The sequence below is a fragment of the Sinocyclocheilus rhinocerous genome, unplaced genomic scaffold (assembly GCF_001515625.1).
Source record: "Sinocyclocheilus rhinocerous isolate Xijiao unplaced genomic scaffold, SAMN03320098_v1.1 scaffold534, whole genome shotgun sequence".
In the NCBI taxonomy this organism is placed as follows: Eukaryota; Metazoa; Chordata; class Actinopteri; order Cypriniformes; family Cyprinidae; genus Sinocyclocheilus; species Sinocyclocheilus rhinocerous.
The window spans coordinates 356,151-378,980 of NW_015646352.1; the positions used below are offsets into that span (position 1 = coordinate 356,151).

Sequence of the window (22,830 nt, forward strand, 5' to 3'; positions counted from 1 at the left end):
TTACCTTAAGGTTGGCTTTATTGTATTTAATTAATTATATATTAATTATATTTAATATTATTAATTATTATTATTAGTAGTAGTATATATCATTACTATATTTATCTGTAAAACATTATCAACAATTTAGTATATCTTTAAAATATTTTTTTATTTATAATTTTTTACCTTTTCTACCGCTATTAATTTGAACAGAAAAATGTAATGTAATTCAATTCAAATGTTGTATTAAAACCTCCAATGTGCAAGTTATATTCAACAACTCCTTATGGACATGAGGCAGCTAATTTAAGTTAACAAACCCATTTATACGGCACTGTATGTGATACTATATTTATTTATTTTTTAAATTAATTTTACTTTATTGCCAGGGAATGCATGGACTGATATAAAGTATATTATGTATTTGCACAAATATAAATTTAAGCCACAGCAGCATATATGGATGCACAAGGTACATTACATCTCACATAATATTTAGAACAGATGATATGCAAAATGGGAGTAGATTTCTCTTTGGATAAAGAATTAGCTTGATTAATCTGACTCCTTCTAGACTAGAATGTTTTTAAGAGAAATGACTAGCTTCTGATGCCAAAGCATAAAACATTTAGTTGTGCATACGGGATACATGTACATCTGCTGCCCATAATCCCCTAGTGTTATCATGTTACAGACCTCAAATATTCTTTCCACATGAATCCACATTCATATGCATTATTCATCATAATCTGTCATACAAGAATCAATCCCCCACAGTCCCTGTTTGCCCCCAGCAAATCAAACAAGCAGCACTGGGGCAAAAGCAAGCCCTCACCGTTGTTGCTGTTGTCATCCACGAGTATAATCTCCTTGAGCAAGTGGGAGGGCGTCCAGTGGATCACCGAATGAACGGAACGCAGGATGACCGACAGCGCCTCATTCACAAAGATGAAGATGATGCTGACTTGTGGTAGATTGGAGGGGTACGAGATGTTTCTGCACCTGCAGACAAAAAAAAACAAAAAAAAACACGTACATAAATACAGGATAACACACCTGAAAGAGAAGTCTTTCCAAGATTAAATATCTCAAACTTTTTCTTTTCTTGAGTTTTGCCTTTAATCTCATTGGTAACATTTGTGACTGGAATTTAATTTCAGTTTGAAGAGTCTAAAAGGAGGTGTTTATGTGTTTTGAGTTATATATTTAATTAAAAATGAAAGTGCAAGACTGTTTTGATTTCACACAAACATTTTACATATAAACAATTATATAACTGGAGGTGTTTCATTCCAGTTTGACACTTTGAAAGATGATGTCTGTGCCAAATGTTTTATTGCTCTGTCTCGTATAAATCCACATCCGTATGGATGTGACATAAAAAAAACATTATATGTTATAAGCAAAATTAATCAATTGATCTTTGCATTGCATAGAAAGTAAAAATAAATCATTCAAATATTTATAATATACAGCGTATATATATATATATAATTTAATACATATATAACTATTGTAATGTACAGTTTGTATTGTTATATTAAACAAAAAAATGTATACGTAAATTTGAATTTATTCTTGATTTATCATTCCATTGTCTCCCACAGCTGCATGAGATAAAATATATAAAATATAATGATAAATTGTTTTATTGTTTGAGGCTTTTTTTGACACACAATTGTGCCCATGAAACGTCTCGGTTACGTATGGTAACCCTCGTTCCCTGAAGGAGGGAACGGAGACGTCACGTCGGGAGTGACCGACTGAAAGGGAACTATTTAATAACAAAAAAAAGAGAGACTGATGATTTATGAGAAAATTTCTGTATCTTATCTTCTTCTAAGTGATTCCTTTAGTTCTCTATGACCATGATGATAAAGGAAAATCGATGTTTCTAAAAGAACAAAGGCTGTGTACACATATGCTAACAGGAGGGAGAGAGAAGAAGGCGGTCGGTGAGTAGTGAGTGATTGTTTCACCCGTCGGGCCTGAGGTCTGGGATGGCTCTGTCTAGAGAGAGTCTGTCGCTGAGGTAGCCGTTGTAACCGTAGTACTGGAACTTCTTCAGGGCCACCTTGCGGCTCTCTGGGCCGAGGTCATGACCCCAGTGTGCAAAAAGAGAGTCTGAGAGGGACTGGTCAGCTGTGTCATCCCCATCTTTCAGTGGTTTCTCTGAAAGTTCAGACGCAAAGAAGTGTTAGCAGTGTTAGTGTTGGCTCAAGGGCTTCTGGGTAAGCATGGTCATCACGTCTTTAACATTAACTAATTTTCACTCATGCTGAATTAGTGAAAACAAATAATGTAGGAACTGAATATAATTTATATAATTTAATAACAATTTAATAATAACAATAATGAATACTAATAATATTTATCACTGTTATTATTACTACTTCTAATATTATTGTTATTGTTATTTAACAACAACAATAATAATTATATTATTATATTATTATAATTTTTTACTATTGTTGTTGTTAAATAACAATAAAAATAATAGAAGCAATAATAAAAACAGTAATAACTATTATTATTACTCATAAACATTTAAATTATTATTGTTGAATGTATTATTATTATTAATCAACATCTATGTAATTTATTATTAATAATAATTATCACTATTATTATTTATAAAGTATTATTGTTATTATTCATTAATGAAAATATAATAACAACAATTAAAAAAATAAACAACAACAACAACAATACATATTAAAATGATAATATTATTATATATAAATATTTCAATAAATTTTCAATAACAATACAATTATAGTATTAATAATAACAATAAACATTTATAATTACAATAAAAATAATAGTAATAATAATAAATATGAGAAATATGAAAATATAAAAAATAATTATTATTTACTAAATACTAACAATTTTGCTCAATTTTCACCTTACACGAATGAGGTACAACACAATGAAAAATGTTTTACCAAAAACTATTTGATATAGTAACATTATGGGGTTTTGACCACATATCAAGGCAATTCCATATTTTTGGGACATGTACCATGGCCATACCACATATTTTAAAGTACCTGGGTGTACTGTGTATGTACCGCAGAATATGAATATGGTATTGTTCAGTACTATAGTATTATGGTATAGCGCCATAGTACTTTGCAATGGCATTCATCAAGTCAGTGATCCCATCAAGGTCTTGAGTATAGCTAATCTTTTTCGCTCAAACTCTCCATCAAGCTGCCTAGGCAGCAAATATCTACCTTCCACTCCATCAAATTCAAATACTAAGAAAATATAACAGGTTGCAGAACTATGAATGCTGAGTACGCAGGCAGAACAGAGGGAAAGTGCCCTGGCAATGCTCAAAGAATGATGAAAGGCCAATGCACGCAATTAAAAAGTGCTAATTAACAGCAGAAGTTATTTAATTACAGCCACTGCAAAGAGTTGGCCTGCGGAGAATAATAATTTATCTTTGCCACTGCAGACACTGACAATCTGAAACCAACATGAGATCAGGCGACACTGCTTTCATGAACTATAAATGCCTTTTAAAGGGCCATCATGTAAACATACAAAAAAGAAGTCTGTTTTAGGCTACCAGCCTTTCAAATGCACATCCAAAATCACTGAATAATTAAAAAAATCAATCCTTGATGCTAATCTTTACAATTTTATTTGTAGCTTACTTTGATTTTTCAATTATTTCCAAATTGCATCAGCAATCTCAAATTAGGATTTTGGAACTGTTGCTCGAATTAGCAAAACTGAAGGTTAGTCATGAGGCTTGAAAAGCACATTCACATTAAATCAGAGCTTAGCCTCTATTCAGCAGAAAAACCGTATACATTCAAACTGAGCCATTGAGAAAAGAGGCCACAATGTTTTACTGGCTAGAAATCAAACAGCAAGACTGTAAGGATAAAAGAAACTCAGGAAACTCAGATACTTTGATCTCCTGAGAAACAGACAACGAATAACAAAAACCCTCCATTATTGTGTTTAGAAGTTCAGTTCACCATGTAATTCAGGTAGTCTCAACATGACCACACTTACATGCAAATAGATACTCTAAATAGGTGTCCTCTATTTTGTTGTGCTCCAAATGACTTCAGATTCAGATAATAATCTAAACTGTTTCACTGACACTGTTGTTTTGTATCGAGATAAGAAAAGAGGGGAGAGAACTGCAGAAACTGACAGATCAGTGTAAGTAGGTTAAAAGATGGATCTTCCCATCATATGATATGAACACAAAGAAGAAGAATTTAAAGTTTGTTATAGCACCTACTGTGTGTACCTACTGCTTTCCAGAAGAGAATGACAGACTGAAAATTAATGTGCCTCTCGGTAGGAGTAGAAATCAGCATTTACACTGATAATAATTAAATTGCATACAGAAGTGCTAAGCAACAGGCTAAACATTTCAAACTACAGTTAGGGACTAAACATACTCAAATTAAATTTCATTCATTTTCATTAATTAACTTTAACTAATTTTAATTTACTTTAAATCATCACACTTGCTGACATTTTGTTCCCATTTATGTGTGGAATAAAAAAGGAAGCTAAATAATATCTGTACGTGTTATTTTTGGCTACATATGTCAGCCCGGACACTCTTGTAAAAGAGATTTTTAATCTCCGACAAGTTTTTGTCCTTGGTCAAATGAAGTTTATAATAATAATTTTTAACAATAAAACTTTATAGGTTCCAATGCACAATCACTATTGTCCATAATTGTACCTTATATCATAATAGCCCAAACCCAACTAATAAAAAGCCCTTTTACTTGCATTTAACATTAACACTATTATCATTATTTTTGAATTAATAAATAGATATTTTCCCATCATCATGCAATTTGCACCCTTTATATTTACATAAATCTTTTAAAATAAATACATATTTTTCATCATCATGCACTTTGCACCTATCAATAAAATATTAATAAAAATATATAAAATAAAAATATAATACATAAAATAATGATATAATATATAAAGAATAATTCTGCAAAATAGCGACTTTTAAAAGACATTCACAAATTTGCACCACATCCTCCTGCAGTGATAATTATCTTGTAATTTTTTTTAATGCAATTACCATTTTGAAACTACTTCCTAAATATGATAAAAGTCTTAAAAGCATTAGGCAAAGCAATATGAAACAAATGATTACTAAACATTAATTCTTTAGAAAAAGAAAAAGAACAGCAAGGGTTTTTATCACCAAATAGACCCAATTATAAGTCCACATAAAGTACATAAAATAATTATAGAATACATTACAAAAATTCTGCACAACAGCAACATTTAAAAGACATTCACAGCTTTGCACTACAACCTCCTGCAGTGACAAAAACAATTATCTTGCAATTGTTTTTAATGCAATAACCATTTCCAAACTACTTTGTAAATCTGTTAAGACTAAGTCGAAGCAGCATGAAAAAAAGATCAATAAAAATATTTCTTCTTGCCAAAGAACTAAAATGGCCTTTACTCACCAAACAGAACTAATTATAATCAACTCCACAAAAAGTACAACCTCATTTCACAAGGTTGTTCAAAATCAATTAATATAATCCTGTGCTCAGTTGAAGTATATACTTACAGCCATGAAAATAACTTTTAAATCCCTGTAAGCTCTAAGTACTGAAGTTATCAACAAAATAAAGAAACACTCAAAGCTTCAGATTTAATATTTAAAAAGGATTTAACAGAATTCATTCTTAATATCTCTTTAGCACCAAAACCTGTATGGCTTTCTTTCTTCTGTGGAAATTTGTGAAGAATACCCTGGCCAATCTTTTTAATATAATGAAAAAAAAAATTGGGGACTGTGGCTGTCAAGCTCCGAAATGACAAAAAAGCAGCATTAAAGTATCATAACAGTGGTTCATAAGACTCGTGCACCATATTCCGTGTCTTTCAAAGTCATATGATAGCTTTGAGAATACATTATTTAATATTGTTCCTTTAGTACTCCACAGAAGAAAGAAAGTCACACAGATTTGGAACAACATAGGAGAACTATACCTTCAAAACACTGCGAAAAGAAAAGATTCATGTTATGAGACAAACATAGTAGGATGGATCCAATCCAAAACAAAGTTGTTTCCCTTTTTAAAATGCTAAAGCCTCATGAGGGTTGCGTCACGGCTAGCAATTCTGACCTCGCCTGTGGCATGCCGTCTGCCTGTCAGTGCCAGCTCTATGGAGCAAATGTAAAACAAGACACCCAGCATGTAACCCAAACTATTGAGTTCAGAAGAGCACACGCAAACAGCCTGCAAATGCAAAAACATCATGCAGTTCTGACATTTTGGAGACACCCAGCTCTTTGCCACAAATATTGGTTCATGTGAGTGTGCATGTCACATGCGGTTTGTGTGCATGTGTGTTTGTCTGAAGAGGACTGAAGAGGACTCTGACTCACAGACCCGAGACGAAGTTGAAAGCCAAAATATGAGAGCACTCTCATGGCCCTAATGAGTTAACATAGCTGACCTAATGTTTTGCTGTCAAATTTATTCAGACCGATGAGACAATGCAGACAGACAACAGAGCTCTGCTTCCTGAAGACATACTTTCCATTTTAAGATCATTAAGAAGCCTCAGACATATTTAATAGACAAATCACTGGAAAAACAATACATGGGTGTTTCTTATATCCCAGGACTTGCTTTTTATTTAGACCAACTGATTTTAACTTGAAGATCACATTAAAACTGTCTTGGAAACTTTATTCATTGACTTCATTATTTACTCTATTTTTTAATATGTCTTTTATGTAAAGATTTTATTGTTTTAATCTTGTCCCAGACCCAGATTTTCAACCATAAATTATGAAAATCTATCATTAGGAGTGAAATAACTCAAGTTTTAAACCAAAACAATATATTGTGTGAAATTTATTTATATGACATTTTTATTTTTAAAAAATAAATCATAATAATTAAAAAAATATTTCAATTGTGGCATTTTCACCAGCATAAACAATTCTGGCCCTAAAGTTTTTTAAAAGTTAGACAATAGAGACAACTGTGTGAAGAAAATAAAGAAAGAAAATCTTGAAAAAATGTATTTCAAACATATAAAATGCTAGCTATAAAATTAGCCATAGCAAATAAAAAAGTTGGCTATTTTCTTTAAAGTATGTTAAAAATGTTATTTCTATCACTGTCATTTCCACCCCAGTACTTAATTTCAGATTTGGTGGAAATTACATTGTGGTGGAAATGTTCAAAAAAATTTAAAACATGAAAAAATATTTTTTTATGAATTAAAATAAAGGCAAAATAAAAATATAACATAAATACTTGATTAAAATAAAAAATTTGTAATGTTGCCTTGGCAACTAACTGAATAAAAACTGAATAAAATAATTTGAAGTGCAGTATTAAAATGATTAAAACTGAAATAAAATCTTTTTTTTATTGCATTGATCTATAGTATGTAATTTGTGTTTACACAAACAACCACACACTCAATAGAAATTGAATAAAATAATATGCAGATTTCTGTGCTGTCAAATATGTTTATGCCACTTTGTATTTTCTGGATGTCATAAATCTTGTTATCTGACCTTCTCTCGTTTTATTACATAGTTTTCAAAGTAGACTAAATACACCAATATGGGTCAGACCGGCCTTACGGCAATTATATTAAGCGCATATTTCAGATGAAAGACATGCCTCAGAAGTTAATGAGAGTGCTCAGCTAAATTCATGTTTCCAATTCGTTTGTAATTGCTGCTGCCTTTTCCAAAGAGTAACAGTGAATCATATGTAATTGTTGATTTCTTATGCTGAAATATCTAGTCCTTTCCCCACTGAACTATAAGGCTATGAATACAAACATTTTCCGCCACGTAATATAGTTTCAACTAATGCTGAACTGTTTGTGGTTGCCAAGCAATGTAGAAACTTGCTGTATTAATATAATATGCAATATCAGGTGTGCACTTAAGAGTCATTTTACACAAATCATCCAGTCATTATTTATTGTAATTAAACTAAAATAAGAAATGTTTCTTGAGTACCACATCATATTGAATTATTTCTGAAGGATCATGTGACCCTGAGGACGCTCAATGACGCTGAAAATTCAGCTTTGCATCACAGGAATAAATTACATTCTAAAATATATTAAAATAAAAAACAGATATTTAAAATTGTAATATTTCACAATATTATTGTTTTTATCATACATTTTGATCAAATGCAGCAGAAGAGACTTTCAAACTTTTGAACAGTAACATAAGAGGACTAGAGAGAGACAAAAAGAAGAAAAACAGAGGAGAAAAAGGAGGTTTGGCCTTTCAAACCAAAATATTCATATCTGTCTTCCAAGAACATTAATGTCAGACCATAAGAGCCAAACAGCATTTTATTTTTTTACATTTTTTTCTGAGTATAGGACATGAATCCCTTGAAAGTATGAAGGCTTCAGGGCTAATGTCCCAGCCACTGTCATTAAACAATATTGTGACCTGAGGCAGGGCAACCCAAGGCTACAGAACGGAGAAACAGAAGGTACGTGTCCTGACCGTCTAAACCAGGGGTGGGCAAACTTGGCCCTTCCAGGCCACTTTCCTGCAGAGATTTGATCCAACCCTGATATGACTCACCTGCCTGTAACCTTCTAGTAGTCTTGAAGACAATGATTAGCACTTCATCACACTCTGTGCAGCTTATGGAAAAGGACAGCTTGCTGGCAAAGTCAGGAAATATATTTTATTCAATTTCTCGGAGAGTTTTTTGCAGCCCTCCAGGGACAGAGAGCAAGTGAGGCTGGATTCGATGACCTGGCTCAGCCTGAAGTCAGAGCCAGTCCTGAGAAGAGTGAGGCAGAACGTGATCCGCCGTTCAGGCCGGCCATCTGTCTGACCACAAGAGAGGCAGGAAATGGGCCACCATTGAGTACCTCGGTCAGAGGAGACGGATGTAGAATAAGACATTCTGAAGTTTAGGATCCATTTATTGGGTTTCAATCACTAACAATTGCACAGGAATACATGTGGGGATGGGAATTGTAGAGAATTTAACGATTCCAGTTCCATAATGGTTCCATTAATGTTTCTTTTAGTACTTTTAAGAAACAAACATTTGAAGAAAAAAATGCCATTTCATTGTTAAATGAAATCATTTTCATTCAAATGTGGCATAAATGCAATAGAATAATTGGCCTGAATAATAAATAATATGAAACAAACAAAAAACTTAGTTTTGACAATATCATTCACAAAAAAAAAATAAAAAAATAGACTCATAAGAGTTATTCGTTTGGGAGTCGGACAAACGCTGTACAGTATGTTTTTGATTCACTAAAAAAGAACCAGCTCACAAGAGTCATTCATTCAGGACTCAGAATATACAGTTTGCTCTCTATTTTTTTGATCCACCAGGCTCATAAGAAACATTTGTTCAGGAGTCAGGCTACACATTTTGTGTGTGCTGTTTGTTTTTGATTCACTAAAAAGAACCAGCTCATAAGAATCATCCGTTCAGGAATCAGACTGTGCTGTATGTTTCTGATTCACTAAAACAACCAGCTCAGAGTCATTCATTCAGGAGTCAGACTACACAGTTTGTGCTGTATGTTTTGACTCAATAAAAAGAACAGGCTCATAAGAGTCATTTGTTCGAGAGTCGAACTACACCAGTTGCGCTATGTGTTTTTGATTCACTAAAAGAACTGGCTCATTAGGACTCATTCGTTCGGGAATCGGACTACACTGGTAGCTGAATAAATAGAGTCGGAAACCCTGTCAGAGTATTTTAGTAGTATTGTAACTTTATCAAATTATTTTAGCACAAAATTCCATCTGCATCAGCACAAGCAAGCATGTGGAAGACCAAAGTTTCTGTAAATGTCTTCTACAAATATAATGGACAGAAGATTGAAATGAACATACATTGACACCAATGAGGCACTGAAAATAATTGACGACAAATGTACCGACATCCTGCTCCTTTAATTAATTGAATCCAAATGTCTATCTCTCTAAACATCAAGCCTAATCAGATCACATAAAACGGTTGAGAGCACATAGGTGTTATATTCACAACAGTGAAAATGACCAAGCTGCTGAGTGAACCACTCACTGGTGATGAATGCAATTTTGGCTGCTCTTCTCATTAAGAGCTGTTATGTAAGCATCTGCTAGGTTAAAATGTCCTGCCGGCGCCAAGATGACAGCAGATGAGACATCTAAGTTGACAGATCCTGTCGCTTCTTTAAGGCACATTAAATAGCCGACTGAAGCTACACGACACATAAATTAATAGATCAGTCAAAGGTCCTGAATGTCTTGGCAACTCAAAATAATAAATGTATTTTTTATTATCTGCCGTGGGATGTATTACACCCGAGAGCATGCTAAGTACCCTACTTGAGAGGCGCGTACCATTACGCGGCAACAAAGTCAGTTTCAATTGGCATGTAACATGATCTCTATGAAGAATTTCAGTCAGGTTTCAGGCCCCACCATAGCCCAGAAACTGCACTTGTTAAAATTACAAATGACTTGCTTCTTGCGTCAGACCAAGGCTGCATCTCATTGCTAGTTTTACTTGATCTTAGTGCTGCGTTCAACACTATAGATCATGACATACTCATAGATCGATTACAAAACTACACAGGTATTCAAGGGCAGGCTTTAAGATGGTTTAGATCATACCTGTCCGATCGCTACCACTTTGTTCATTTAAATGGGGAGTCATCTCAATTATCACCAGTAAAATATGGAGTGCCACAAGGATCTGTCCTAGGTCCTCTGCTATTTGCAATATACATGTTGCCCCTTGGTAATATTATCAGAAAATACGGGATTAGTTTCCACTGTTATGCTGATGATACTCAACTATATATCTCAACAAGACCAGATGAAACTTCTAAATTATCTAAGCTAACAGAATGTGTTAAAAATGTAAAAGATTGGATGACCAATAATTTTCTCCTATTAAATTCGAATAAGACAGAGATATTACTTATTGGACCAAAAGACAGTACACAGAATCTCGTGGATTACAATTTGCAACTAGACAGATGTACTGTTACTTCCTCTACAGTCAAAAATCTGGGTGTTATATTAGATAGCAACTTGTCTTTTGAAAATCATATTTCCCATGTTACAAAAACAGCATTCTTCCATCTTAGAAACATTGCCAAACTACGAAATATGTTACCTGTTTCTGATGCAGAAAAGCTAGTTCATGCATTCATGACCTCTAGACTGGACTATTGTAATGCACTGCTAGGTGGTTGTCCTGCATCTTCAATAAACAAGCTACAGGTAGTCCAAAATGCAGCGGCTAGAGTCCTTACCAGGTCAAGAAAATATGATCATATTACCCCAATTTTACAGTCTCTGCACTGGCTACCTATTAAGTTCTGTATCAGTTACAAACTATTATTACTTACATATAAGGCCCTTAATGGGTTAGCTCCTGAGCACCTAATTAGTCTTCTACCACGCTACAATACATCACGCTCCCTAACGTTGCAAAACTCTGGACTTTTGGTAGTACCTAGGATAGCAAAGTCCACTAAAGGAGGTAGAGCTTTTTCGCATTTGGCTCCCAAACTCTGGAATAGCCTTCCTGATAACATTCAGGGTTCAGACACACTCTCTCTGTTTAAATCTAGATTAAAGACACATCTCTTTGGCCAAGCATTCAAATAATGCATCTCATAATCTTGTACTGCAGTTATATCTGATCAAATGCCCATTATTATTCTTTAGCTTGGGTTAAACATATCAATTTGGCTTGGTTGGAACCGCAGCTACGCTAATTATGTCTCTATTTGTTTCTCTGTTTCTGCCACGGGATGTAACTAGGATTTACACAAGCTTCAGTCTGGATCCAGAACACCTGAGAAGAGATGATGCCAACCCCTCAGAGGACCTCAGATGATGCCAACCCTGAAACAACATACAGAACTACCACATTTTGCTTTAAGTTTGATTGCATCATATAATAATTGCTGTTAATAGTGTTCATTGTCATTGTAGAAACGTAATTTGCTGTAAAGTTGCTTTGCAACGATTTGTATCGTGAAAAGCGCTATACAGATAAACTTGAATTGAAATTTAATTGAATTACAATGAATATCACATCTCCACCAATCTGAAGTGCTTCAGATGTTAGAAGCACTTGACGCCTCCAAGTTGCTATTGATGTAACCATAACGCAATGGTTTCTGACTTCACAGAGACATGTCTGAAAAAAAAAAACATGAATATGAATCATACATGTACAGCAGAGTAAGCCTTACACAGTGACAAAGAGCTAAAACAGAGCAAGGCATCACAATCCAAACAGCCCCATTCTATCAGACCATGATGATTTACAGTCATTTTCTGACAAAACAAGACCACAGATAATATACAGAGACTTAAAATGAGAAATTCTGTCATTGTTTACTCGCCCTCGTGTCATTTCAAACCTGTTTTGACTTACTTCAGTGGAACACCAAACAAGCTCTTCTTGACATGTTCATGGCAATTGATGTACGAATCATAAATGAATCATTCTTTGGAGTCAGATCTTCTCAATGAATCAGTCTAAATGAATCATTTAGATATCAATCAGACTGATCTGGTTCTTGAGTTAAACTTAACCTGACTCAATGATCCAGTGGCAGCAGTGGTTAAGAATATTAGTGAATAATGACTTACATTTCTGTATGTTTCTCACAGAAATTTTATGAAAAAAATCAACATAGGCTCATTTGAAAACATGAAAACTCTAAAAAACATACCTATATATTAGGGCTGCACGATAAATCGCATGCGATATTTAACGCAGTATTATTAAATAAAAATACAATTATTTTATAGTACACATTTACATTTTAATTTTTTTTCTTTTTTATTATTATTTTTTTATATACATTTTCAACATTATTAAACCTAAACTCAGCAAGCTTTTATTTTGGTTGGTTGCCGGCAAGTGAATGCATTGCCGGTTTTACCTCTGCCAACTTGTGCTAAGTGAAGCGCGTTAGTTAATGAAACATCACAGTTTTGCGTATTTGCTCTAAAACCGGCAGCGCATAGCCTAAATTTATGTTTTTATATGTTTTTACAGTGATTGTGCATTAAACAGCAGTCAACCATGTCGTGCAAATGAGCGGTCTGAACTTATTTACCCAGTACATTTTTTTATTTTGGTCATTCATGCGCACCACTTATGTGCATCCCTGATCATTTTGCAGAACTGTCACCACAGGCACTTTTCCCATTGAGCCTGGTTTGGACAAATTTGCTGCCCAACTTTAGAGCACAAACTTGCTAGCCAATTTTAGCCATCATTTTCAACATAATAAGGTAACAACCATTATGTAAAAACAGCATCAGGAGGGCCAAAACATGTTCATGCATTACAGTATATTACTGCAGAAATTTAACATTGTCTGTGACAAGCGCTAGTTTATAGTATCAGGTACATTAGTCTCTTTAACTGGAGTGTGCTAACGGCCTTTCAAAGTCAAGCTGAAAGCTGCCAAACAGCACACAGCTGGGAGTTCGTGCAACCCTGCAGAGTGTGAAATGGAGGCAGGTCTCACAATTATCGGTTCTTCTGGGTAACTGAAACAGTGTGAGTCATTTGAGTCACTGACGATACTGCCATTTACTTCATGCGAGTTTGGCACGTTAGCTACAGGCAAACTGCCGCTAGGTTAACACTATGTAAATGTAGCCTATGTATATGAAATTTTCTCTCTTCCCAGAGGTTTTTCACTTAAATGGAATACAGCCCATTACGCTTGAAGCAGAAATGACTTTAAAACTTTTTGTTGGTAATAATTTGGTGAGCCTGCTGGTAAATGCAGGCCATTATATGCACCACACAGCTAAATGATCCTCTATCAAAACATTTCCTCACCAATTCACAGAGCTTGTGATTAATCTTAATAACAGGACTTTAAGACACTGTAGGGAAGTTTGCTATTCTGAATGGATTCCACACCCTGACACAGACGATTATTCTTTCACTGGCAAAAAGTAAATAGTGTTTCTTTGGGCGATTTTCAATATGTCTTGCTATTAATCCATGACATTGAGCAGTGAATTATTCAAATGAATTTCAGTATTTCCACAATCACTTTCTCATTAAAGCAGAGTGCTAAAAGGAATGAATGTTATGCAGAATTGTAGTTTTCAAATGGTCAGGGTTGTAAAACTATGACGTAAGACTAAATGAAGTTCATAAGACAATTTCTTTGTGCATGTTCCACAAAGCAAATAAGACTAGGATTTTTTGAAAGTCTAAAAACTAAACTAAAAAAGTCATCTGAAAGTTAATAATAATTATTATTATTATTATTAATCATAATAATACTTATTAATAACACTAATAATACTACTACTAATATTAATCTAACTGAAACCTAGAAATAAACATGATTCTAAAAAAAATATAAAATGAAGTAAAATGAAGAAGAAATATTCCAGCATGGGTGCCCACCAGTAAAAACTTTGTAAAAAAAAAAAAAAAAAGTTTATACAATTAATTTAATTGCATTCATATCCCTGTCCCGGAATCACAAAATTTGTGTCGGAGTCTAAACAATCATGCATCTTGTTTAGCAGTCCTCTGTCCTTGACACCAGTATTACAAAAGGCAACAAAAGGCCATTTTCTTTCTTCTGCATTTTGTTAGACTACCTGTCACGCTGATAACATTCACAGACTTGTATTAAAACTGTACAAAACTAAAGGACAACAAAAAGATGCATGAAGAAACCGAGGTCTTTCGGTTGCTTTGAAATCGAGCTGGTTAATGCACGGCCTTTTGTTCACTTGGACGGCCGTGGGCTGTGCTGGTAATTGCATTAGCAAGTGACCTAGAAGTCGGCAGGATCTTCCATGCCACTGAATGTTTATGTGCATACGAGTGCATGGGCGGCCCCAGTTGGCCATGCTAATCGTCAGAACACCATTAGCAGCAGGACACATGGCAGTGAATGTCCCTCAGGTGATATAATGCATTATTATGTGTGGGCTCCAAATCTCAAATCTGCGTCTGAACCATTAACAGGCTTTGCATAAAGGCAAGAGTGTGTTTAATTTTCTCTACAGAACAGCACTTTTGTTGATTTTCTTGCTAAATGAATGACTTTAGCCTCATAAATCAAACGTTTCAGCTCATTGCCTGTAATTTCTACATGCAAAACACAATCCTGGAGAAAAGATCATAATTACGGCCTCATCCTGCCGCTTCTGCCAAACAAAAAGGCATTTAAATCACAGTCAAGATCCTCTAGAAATCACTTTAGTGACCTTGCAAATAAGGAAGCAGAAAACACATGGTGCATTCAAAGGCCAACAAATGCTAAAATAAACCACACAAAGAGAAACAAAATAATGTGATATTTTATTTTTCTAAAATAGTCTAAAGGTTTAATGAGAATGGCATAAAATTATTAGGACTGTAAATTAGTTAATGTGTGTGTGTAATGTATAATATATTTCATATATCATTTATATCAATATTTTATATCACATTATAAACTGGCACAAGAATTCATTTTATTTTTCAGACGAAATACCTACAATTTTTCTCCAGTACTGTGTCCTATGATTACTTGGAATCATGGAGCGAATTGATTTTTTTTTTTAAGTGTAACTGAAATAAGACATGAATTAAATGCTCTCCCTCCCTGTCATGTCAGTTTATTAACAGGTGGCCTAATGCACAGAGTGAGCTGTCAGCTTTAACTGACAGCCCAGCACAGGTCCCTATTAAACACACTAAAAAAGGTCAAAACTCCACCATCTGTGATTCTGTTGAGCTACTTATTTATTTAAATAAAAACGTGTTACATAAATGCCAGATCATAGAGCAAAATGTGACAGAAAAATAATTCCTAGGAGCCATGTTTACAAAGTGTCTGCCAAATACTGGCTTATAATAAATGATCCAGTCAAAATATGACACATACAACCGGACCAGAACTCATATGCTTTTCATTTACACCACTTTTATTGTTGCTTATTTTGTCCCCACCATTTTATAAAATAGCTTGCTAGCTAATAAGGAGGAACATCTCTATTTGTTGAGCAAGAGTCATATTTAATACATGAAAATGTATATTTAGATTCATACATTTGTCCACTTACCTACAAAAACCAAAAAAACAACTGAATAAGTCAAGTCACAAGTCCTCCAAAATTCAATGCAGGATGTGGTTTGATAGTTGAGTTCAAATTAAGTTCATACAGCAGATAATTCCCATATAAAATCTGACTGAGGCACATCTGAAACTGTGAAATCGCCATATACAAACATGACATGAGGAAACATCTATTTTTGTGTTTGCAAACGACATGACACGTCAACTGTTCCGAATGCATCAAGACAGTCATACAAGCATTGTTGCAAACACAATGGCTCTCCAGCTGTAGCAGCATGTTAACAAGAGACAGTTCCACTGATCTGTTTTCTGCTTCTGTTCAGGAGGCATTATTGTCCTGATGCACACAACTTGAGCACAATTGTCAGGACGCTGTGTGGCGCATATGTGATTAGTTTTAAGATGCAGCTCCTGCTTTGGGCGATATACTCTCGCACTCTCTAACCAGTGCAAAGGTTAATAAAGTCACAGAGAGACATTTGAATTCAGTCCCTCAGGTGTGCCTGCTGGGCAAGCCGCGGCCTGGTCTCTCTATTATTACTTCTATACTATTATGTCGAAAACAGTTAAGCTGCTCAATATTTTTGTGGAAACCGTCATAATTATTTTCAGGTTTCTTTGATGAATAGAACGTTCAGAAGAACAGCATTTATCTGAAATAGACATGACACGTCAACTGTTCCGAATGCATCAAGACAGTCATACAAGCATTGTTGCAAACACAATGGCTCTCCAGCTGTAGCAGCATGTTAACAAGAGACAGTTCCACTGATCTGTTTTCTGCTTCTGTTCAGGAGGCATTATTGTCCTGATGCACACAACTTGAGCACAATTGTCAGGACGCTGTGTGGCGCATATGTGATTAGTTTTAAGATGCAGCTCCTGCTTTGGGCGATATACTCTCGCACTCTCTAACCAGTGCAAAGGTTAATAAAGTCACAGAGAGACATTTGAATTCAGTCCCTCAGGTGTGCCTGCCGGGCGAGCCTCGGCCCGGTCTCCATGAAATCCTCACGGGTCAGTGTGTGAGATGTCCAGCTATGACAGACAGTCGCCAGTTTGTTTTCTGCTCTATGAAGAACCTGAAGGCTCTTTCATTGTTTTAGTTAAGGTTCATTTGCTAGTATTGGAAATGTTTGCTTTTTTTTATTATGTACTTTCATAATATCTAAAAGCATACACCAAAATAATGTTAGAGTTTAAACAATTCAATCATTTTATATTATATATATATATATATATATATATATACAGTTTCAAATAAATTTATTTGAAATAGAAATCTTTTGGAACATATTAAAATCTTTACCATCAATTTTGATCAATTGAATGCACTCTTGCTGCAAAAATTTATTATTATCATATATATATATATATATATATATATACAACAGAAAATAAATCTTGTAGTATTCATCTATTAGTGAAAAAAAAACCTTGCTATTGCTATACAGCTATTTTAAGGTGCTGTTTTGAAGTTAATTAAACTGAATATTAATGAAAAGTTAATGAATATGAACAGAATATACTGAAACATTTTGAGTGTAAAATTGTTTTATACTTATATTAGAAAAGGTTGTTGGGAGAAACTCTTACTATCTACAATGATAAAGTTAATGTCGTAATATCAAAAAAAAACAAAAAAAAAACTCTGGAATACTTGATTCAAATGGCCAGTCACAGCACTGGTTTTCAAATATTTTTGCATAATGATACTAAACAGTATATATGACTGTTTTCCTATATTTATCATTTAGCTAGAGTAAATTAATTTTATTTGTTGCCACCAAGCAATAGCCAGAGCAGCCTCAAGAGACTTAACATGCGACAGGTTCTCTGGAATATTCAAGGAATGTCACTCATTCAAGCAAGGACATCTTAACCGCACACAGTATTTTGGTCTTGCTCGGTTAGTCAAGGGCAATTGACTCAGTTTTTAACCCTGGGTCATTGGCTCAGTGAGTTCTTCCTGCATCGATATTCAGGAGCAGAACCAGACGACTGTTTACTAGGCTAAAGGCACACAACTATGAACATACAGACCTAAGTGCCATCTAATGTGTGAATGAATCACTCAAGGCGATTCTTTCTAATGAATCAGTCTGAATCAAACAGAAAACATCAGACTGAATCGGACAAGTCACCTCACTATATGTTTGTATCACCATCTGTTGTCAGATTTCAGCAGAATCAATAAAAAAAAAATAAAAAAAAGACAAATCACACTGTCATTCATCCCAACCTCCTTCCTCTGAACGTGTCTGACTGGACGGGGGAATAAAGCTGAAATCGTTTCAAGCTCTGAGGATTACCAAAGCTCAAACTTGATTACAGGCTGCTCTCCGGACGACAGACATCCGTGAGACGGGCTGACAAAATCAGTGCAGCCGGATGCACCCTAAGTGGAGCCCAATGACAGAGGAGAAGAAAGTGTTTAACAAGAGCTGACCTCATGATGACACATGCAAACAGGAGCTACAAAAAACTGTTCTGAATCAACTGAAATCATATCAAATTCCTCCCACACATTAAGATTAACCCTAATCCTGACCCCAAACATGACTTAAGGGCATTTTGCACACTTATTGCCTCCTCTTGTGTAAAGCCGTTTTCCTGTTGAGCAAACACAGTGACGGCTGCTTCAGCTTCAAATATGTTGCATGAGGAAATTACTGTAAATATTGCATTCAGTGTTGCTTTTAAGTGATAGCTAATAAAATGATAAAAAATAATGAAATAAAAAGCTTTTTATTTCTCCATAAAATATTTTTACTGGTGATTAATTGTAATTTATTGATTAGTATTGAATATTTAATTGTGCATGTTTATTTTCTTTATTTTTTACATTTAGATTACATTTGACACCATTTACCACTCTTTTTAAAGTTCATCTTTAAAATACTAATTTATTAACCTTTAGCGAATCTCTCTAAAATCTATTTTTCTAGACTGTACATATAATGTTGTAATGCTTAAATTCACTTGTATGCATTTAAAACAATTCATTTTTTTAATATAATAATCATATCAGCCTTAACACATTGGATAAAAGTGTCTGCTGAATGAACAATGCAAAATGTAATCCACCATAACATGAAAATAATGATTGGCTTAATGTTAAAGTCACAATGCAATGGAAGTAGCGACAGTGCTTTTTTCTGTATTCTGACATATTGTACATCTGAATGAAACAGATTATGGAAAAATAAATGTCGGGTGGGACTTGGTTCAATTCATCATTGTTTTACTGGAAGATTGTGTTATTTTGATTAAAAATGTACAAGATCAAAAAAAAAAATTCATTAGACAAATGGAATGGATTAATTGTTCACAATAAGATCATGGAGGGTGCGACAACTTTGTACTAAAAATGAAATAATTTTTCCTTTTGAAAAGTTTTGCGTGCAGATGTCAACATTTTCACGGATCTGCAAATATGAATAAAAATGTTGTATGCATGTTGTATTGCACTCCAACAATCTTATTTACAACTTTGAAAAATCTATTTTTACTGTGTAGGGTGGGTTTACATTTCAGTTACTGTTTCTCCTGTATAGAGTTTAGCCTTATCGAAATTTATCATTAAAAAAAGAAAAACGTTTCTTCATAGCAAGACTGCAATAAATAAATTCCTGGCACTACTTCATTTTCACTGTCTAGACTGAGCGCGCCTTGCCACCATAGAGACAGCTCATTTAATTAGCAAAATCTGATGGGTGTCTAAGCAATTACCCGCCTTTAATTAACTACAACACATTTAAAGAGCCAATCAAGACATTTTGAGAAAAATCACAGACTGAAGAAACAACTTTCCAGTGTGCATTGTGACCTCCATGCTATCAAGTATCCGCTTCCCACTCCACTCCTTCCCTCTGGCGTTTCTCCTTCATTTCCCAGCAGCAAGTGAAGCGTGGCGTTAAAACTGTAAATATTGCATTCAGTGTTGCTTTTAAGTGATAGCTAATAAAATGATAAAAAATAATGAAATAAAAAGCTTTTTATTTCTCCATAAAATATTTTTACTGGTGATTAATTGTAATTTATTGATTAGTATTGAATATTTAATTGTGCATGTTTATTTTCTTTATTTTTTACATTTAGATTACATTTGACACCATTTACCACTCTTTTTAAAGTTCATCTTTAAAATACTAATTTATTAACCTTTAGCGAATCTCTCTAAAATCTATTTTTCTAGACTGTACATATAATGTTGTAATGCTTAAATTCACTTGTATGCATTTAAAACAATTCATTTTTTTAATATAATAATCATATCAGCCTTAACACATTGGATAAAAGTGTCTGCTGAATGAACAATGCAAAATGTAATCCACCATAACATGAAAATAATGATTGGCTTAATGTTAAAGTCACAATGCAATGGAAGTAGCGACAGTGCTTTTTTCTGTATTCTGACATATTGTACATCTGAATGAAACAGATTATGGAAAAATAAATGTCGGGTGGGACTTGGTTCAATTCATCATTGTTTTACTGGAAGATTGTGTTATTTTGATTAAAAATGTACAAGATCAAAAAAAAAAATTCATTAGACAAATGGAATGGATTAATTGTTCACAATAAGATCATGGAGGGTGCGACAACTTTGTACTAAAAATGAAATAATTTTTCCTTTTGAAAAGTTTTGCGTGCAGATGTCAACATTTTCACGGATCTGCAAATATGAATAAAAATGTTGTATGCATGTTGTATTGCACTCCAACAATCTTATTTACAACTTTGAAAAATCTATTTTTACTGTGTAGGGTGGGTTTACATTTCAGTTACTGTTTCTCCTGTATAGAGTTTAGCCTTATCGAAATTTATCATTAAAAAAAGAAAAACGTTTCTTCATAGCAAGACTGCAATAAATAAATTCCTGGCACTACTTCATTTTCACTGTCTAGACTGAGCGCGCCTTGCCACCATAGAGACAGCTCATTTAATTAGCAAAATCTGATGGGTGTCTAAGCAATTACCCGCCTTTAATTAACTACAACACATTTAAAGAGCCAATCAAGACATTTTGAGAAAAATCACAGACTGAAGAAACAACTTTCCAGTGTGCATTGTGACCTCCATGCTATCAAGTATCCGCTTCCCACTCCACTCCTTCCCTCTGGCGTTTCTCCTTCATTTCCCAGCAGCAAGTGAAGCGTGGCGTTAAAACTAGCCCTTGTGCATCCTATCCTATAATGAGAGAACCATGGACAAAAACACCTTTGATTACGATAGCAATCTTAGGTGGTATTTAACAGAGGCGGTACAACAGAGCAACACATGCCTGTGGGGTGTGCGCACAAAAACATCCAGCGTTAATTGTCAGGCAGGCGCACCGTAATGAGACAGACAGTCCAAAATAAATTAGCAGGGTAACACTCGGCTCGAAAGTGTGACTCATGAACTTATGAACTTGTGAACAGGGCATGGAAAAGAAAAGATAATAGTACAAAGGCGGGATTTTTATAGCACTCAGGCACCCTGCTGATCTCCAGTGCCTAGCTGCGTGAAAATGGGAATAGAACGGGTGAGTTATTCTCACTCGGTACAACACTGCTGTTCTCTTTAGATGTACAGAAAACTCAGCAGCTGTTTGCCCAGCAATCACCCATAAGCGTGTGAATACAAGACTCTACTGTACTCTCTATACACTGAATCCAGTAAGGGGCCATGCTTTCGAAGGCTTCAAAGAGGGAAGCATGTATAAGCAGGTCCAGATGGAAATTCTGCACTTTTTTCATATTTTAAGCACCCACTTAAGGAGAGAATCTGTGTAATGGATTTTAATGTGGTAAAAATTTGTCAAATTGATCTGTACTACACTTTTAAAAAATTTAAATGCGTCACTTGTAGGCATGGGCCGGTATGAGATTTTGACGGTATGATAACCTTAAGCAAAAATAACACGGTTTCACGGTATTGTTGTTACAGCTCTAAAATATGTTATATTTAAATGTCTGGGTAAAAAACAAAACAAAAACAAAAATTTCCACTGAACACAATATATATTATTTTTGAGCGACATACAGAATATTTGGAACAGCAGTATTTGTTATTTTTTCTTCTTTGATTTGTTTCTGAAATGTTTGCTGAATTGTGGGCTGACTTGCAGATTTTGATGTGAAAAAGAAAAAAATAAGAAAAATAAAGACTGACATCTTTATGTAACCTAAATCTGTAATTACAGTTATTTAATTTTAGTTATATAATATAGATATCATTTATTTATATAACTTCATATACATAATTTGATTTAATAATGTGAAATTATACTACATGCCTGAACGAAACAAACAGCAGAAGCTCTGAATGAGACGCAGATTCTCTCTCTGACAGCAGGAGGCGCTTATGGTACAGCACATACAGCGTTTCCTTGGTTACCACACTGCTTTAATGTCAATTATACAGAGACGAGATGAAAAGAAGATGCCATCTAAACTTTTCTGAAGACAGTCAGTTCCCCTCAGAAACATTAATATAAATCCCCAAATCAATATTGAGGATTTTCTTCCAATAGTTCGTGCATCATGAACAGTGAGTGATCTGCCTGCTACAGTATTTTTCTCTTTGCGTCCGTCTTCAGCGTCTCTGGCCTCTGTTAACGGGCGTTTACAGACTTCATATTTTCACATAAATGACATTTTGGAAAACGATTGCATTGCAACGCAGTTTGTGCAAGTCCAGAACAGAGACGAGCTGCTTGCAATAAGACAAAAAACG

General features: G+C 34.4%; 1 protein-coding gene across 1 annotated transcript in view; it reads right to left on the minus strand.

The window, feature by feature from the left end:
- Positions 1-22,830, minus strand: part of LOC107707461 (polypeptide N-acetylgalactosaminyltransferase 18-like) — a 58,539-nt gene that overhangs the window by 25,813 nt on the left and 9,896 nt on the right. The window contains exons 2-3 of the mRNA XM_016511470.1: positions 1,962-2,154; positions 818-984 (exon numbers count right to left, since the gene is read on the minus strand). Coding sequence (XP_016366956.1) covers positions 818-984; positions 1,962-2,154 — 360 coding nt within the window. The remainder of the gene's footprint in view (positions 1-817; positions 985-1,961; positions 2,155-22,830) is intronic.